Source organism: Triticum dicoccoides, chromosome 4B (genome assembly GCF_002162155.2).
Source record: "Triticum dicoccoides isolate Atlit2015 ecotype Zavitan chromosome 4B, WEW_v2.0, whole genome shotgun sequence".
Lineage (NCBI taxonomy): Eukaryota > Viridiplantae > Streptophyta > Magnoliopsida > Poales > Poaceae > Triticum > Triticum dicoccoides.
In genome coordinates, this window is record NC_041387.1 from 621,024,857 (window position 1) to 621,028,872 (window position 4,016).

Sequence of the window (4,016 nt, forward strand, 5' to 3'; positions counted from 1 at the left end):
CAGATGGTCATGAGGGTTTTCTGACCTCCCTTTATATAAGCGGGGGAGGTCTAGGGTTTACGAAGAGGTAGATGCGATGTCCTCCGCCGCCGCCCTTGTCTTGGAGGGCAAGAAGGTCCCCGGCGCCCTCCTAGGGTTTTTCCTTTGCTCTGGGCCATGTGGGCCCCTAGTTAATCTTGAGGCGGGGCTCCCATGGGTGAGCCACCCCTCGGTATCACACCGTCAGCGGGCCGTATCGCGCACCGCCTCGCCGCCCCAGCCATCCCTCTAAGACCCGCACCGGTGAACAACTCCGGCGATCCCGGCTGCACCCCGCACCCCTAAGATAGATAGCGGGGGTTGCTGCTTTCCGACGAATATGTACCCTCACATCCCTAAGATAGATGGTGGGGCCACTTCTCCGACGAGGTTGCTTCTTCTCCGGTGAGGTCCGGCCTTCCATCCCGCTCACTCCGGAAGAAGGAAAAAGCGACCGAAGCGGACAAAAATTTCACGCACATCAAGTTTAGCAAAACCGATAAATTTTCTGTCCTTTACAATTCCTACAAAATTTCTATAAACCAAAAGAGGGATCGGTTTGTTGTTCCTTGTGTGCAGTGTGGCCAGAGGACGCGCATCAGATGCTTCTGTGGATGCACCCCCGTTGGAGCTTCTTCTCACATGACCGACCGACCGACCGGGGCTATAGCTTTTGGACTTTGCTCGTCGTTGCTTCTAGAGCGCAAAGACTTCCATGCTTGCAACCCAAGGCACGCACCGCACTCGGACGCTTTCGCTTTCACCGAGCAGGCCAGAGCTCATACGTAGCAAAGCTGACACCTTCGCCTTCTAGATCCCAGCGTATCCGCCGCGGTCACCATCGGCAGATCACGAGCCCGCCCCCGTGGCCCGGACTGGAGGTGCATACGCGTACGCGCGTCGTCGTCTCCATACGCTCGCCATCACGCGCACCGCCTTTCCTCCTCCCCGGCCTCCTCCTCAAGTACCAAATCAGCCGTCGCGCTCTCCACCACCACAACCACTTCTCCATCCTCCTCCTTGCACCGTCGCATCAACCTCGTAGCCGAATCGACGACGCGCGCGCCCACCCACTACTGCTTCGCTCGGCCTCTCGCGCCATGCTGCAGGCGGGCTCGGAGCGGGCGGCCCCGCTCCCGGGCGCGGCGAGGCTGTGGGTGCCGGGGATGAGCCCCGTGGCGGCGGACGGGGCGTCGGCCAGGGCGCGGGAGATCGCGCGGAGGCGGGAGGAGATGCTCGGCATGCTGCGCGACCTCCCCGAGGCCGAGTACGAGCTCTCCCTCACCGACCTCGTCGACAAGACCGCCGCGGCCGGGGCCAACGGCTGTGTGGGCGTGGCGCCGCTACCGGCCGAGAGGAAGGAGGCGAGCCCGAGCCCGAGCCCCTTGGGTCTGGCCGAGCGGTCCGCGTCCAGCGGGCAGGCCGAGCCGCAGCAGCCGGCGAGGGCGACGGAGAAGCGGGGCTCCGCGAGGCGGCGCGGGGATGGCGGCAGCGGGAGCGGCCTCCGCAGCAGCAGCGACGGCGTCCTGCTCAACTTCTACATGCCGCGCTCCTTCACGCGCAGCTTCACCGCGCCGCGCCCCGCCCGCACGCCCTCCTTCTCCAACTCCGGCCGGGCCGCCAGCGCCGTCGCCCCCGACGACTGCAACAAGAGGTGCGTACTAATCCATTGACCAGACTATATACTCCCTAAACATTATTCCATTTCGACGCCATGGATTCTCGATCGACCGACCGGTCCGATGAACTGCAGATAAATTACGAGAGCACGACAGGAAGAACAAATCCACCCAAACACGGGCACAAAACCCCTCCATATCAACCTCGAATTCTCATAACTAAATTAAGAAGTTGGCCCGCACAAAATCCCTCCGTCGTGCTCTCGTTTGTCTAGTAATTGTGGATAATCATCACCACTGGATCGACGCGGTGGTGTATACTCTACCTACCTGGTCATGCGTAGGAACAAACGAACAATCAGGCACGCATCAATCTCTCTGTTTCAGTGTTGACTGAAACAGAGCAGTTAGCTGGCCTTACCTGCCGGCCAAATCAGGGCCGGCACGGCACGTCGCCACGCACGACAATTCCGAGGCGAATGTATGGGTAGATAGATGCTGGGCACGTCAGTCATGTTGCATAGTCGATGCGGTGCTGCTGATTTGTCCGCTCACCGACTGAAAATTATATCCTATTAACTGCAGCTGTGAGGCGTTTGCAGCTAGCTTGTTAGCTCGATCGATCATACCCATACATCTGTGCACTATACTAGTACGAGCTAGGCGCTAGCTGATAGAGAGAACCACTCGAAAGTGACTTGCACCGCTAGCTGATGGTGACACAGCCAGCCAACCACATGAGCGTGACCTGCCTGCCGGGTGCAGTTTGCAGCTTGCAGGTGTCGTGTTGCGCAGTGCAATCTGATTAGTACTCTAATTACTGCTCCCTTAACTAAAACCGTGACACTTAGAGCCTGTTCGGAGTCCCTCCGCTCCACGGGGCCGCTCCCGGAGCTGACGGAGTTTCAGTTTAAAACCACGGAGCGAGCAAACGGATACTTCGCAGATCCTTAAATTCCAGGCAGCGGGTGGACTGCCGAACAGCTCCTTACTATGGATCTAAGAGAGTAGTGCTTAATTAGAAGAATATCTGATCGTGCTAAGGAAGAAAATCTAATACGCGAATCCAGCGTAAATCTACTTTTGCGTCGAGAAAATCTGCACTTCCATCATGGTTTGCTTTCTTAATTACAGTCAGTGCGATGCTAAGCAGACCGATATATCCATAGTCTAACATTGCTGGCGTTGGTGGTGGTGCAGGGAGAGAGACGGCGACACGGTCAGGTGCTGGCCGCTGCCGTGGGACCGGCGGTGGCGCAAGTCGAGCCGGCAGCGGCAAGACCCGGCCTCCGCAACGTCCGGCGAGCTGTCGGCGATGCTGGCGGCGGCGGACCACTCTGCTCCCGCGGACAAAGTCTGAAGACCTTTATCTTCCTTAGGTGAACCATGGTGAGCTCTTCTAAACGGCATCTGCCTCGGAGAAAAAGAAGACGGATCTACCAAACTACTTTTGGATCTTGGATGTGCATGTTTCTGCGGTTCTGTACATACGTACTGTACTTCACACGCAACGCAATACTGTCTGGTTGTTTAGTTTGTGCTATGAATGCGGTGTAGGAGTAGCATGGACTCCATGTATCTCGGGAACTAATTGCCTGTATAGTATAGAACGAAGATGATTTGGCATTCCCGGGCAGGATCAAATGCAACGGAGAGGCATGTTTTTTATTTACCTGGTTCAGTGCGTAACTTTGTCTGAGCATGCACGATCGAACACTTAAAACCCTCCCTATACTTCCTGCTCACTGCCCGGACCACCCAATCCTCCATTCTCAGCCGATATGTTGGACGGATTTCAGCATCAATGGCATCTAAACGGTACCTGTCTCTTGCCGCCCTATTGTCGATCAACCTTTCCGTGTCCTCGACAGTTGGTTTCATAAGGTACTCCACTCCAAGCACCTTCGCAAATTGCACCGTGGTATTCAGGCATGTGGTCTCTTTCATCCGGATTTCAGCATCAATGGCATCTACAATCTACAGCCTATATGTGGCCCCTCCCATCTGGATTTCACCATCAACGGCGTCCATGTTTCTTGCTTATGATAAGGCCTCACCCGATTTTTTTATTAATAGTAATTAATAATCACGGAATTATGAAACTAGTGACAGGCAGGTGGAAATTTTAAAAATAGGAAGGACGCAAAGTACAATGGCGTCCACAGCTGGATGCTATCGAGGATAGCGTCCAGGTCTGGAAGCTATTAGGGACTGCGTCCAGTCAAGTGCTTCGCCTAGCCATCAGATCCGACTAAACCGAGTCTTTCCTAATGACAGATAGAAGTTACGTGAGGTTTAAAACCCTAATACGGACGCAATCTTTGCTCCTGGACCTCGCCATACGGTAAGCAATCTCTGGCAGCCGGCAACACCGATCAT

At 55.8% G+C, this 4,016-nt stretch overlaps 1 protein-coding gene across 1 annotated transcript; it reads left to right on the top strand.

Moving 5' to 3' along the window:
* Window positions 1-748: 748 nt before the first annotated feature.
* On the top strand, window positions 749-3,309 carry LOC119291813. The gene is made up of 2 exons (XM_037570620.1): window positions 749-1,672; window positions 2,838-3,309. Exons 1-2 carry the CDS (start codon window positions 1,119-1,121, stop codon window positions 2,995-2,997), a joined length of 714 nt encoding a protein of 237 aa, XP_037426517.1. The 5' UTR covers window positions 749-1,118; the 3' UTR covers window positions 2,998-3,309.
* The last annotated feature ends 707 nt before the right edge of the window (window positions 3,310-4,016 follow it).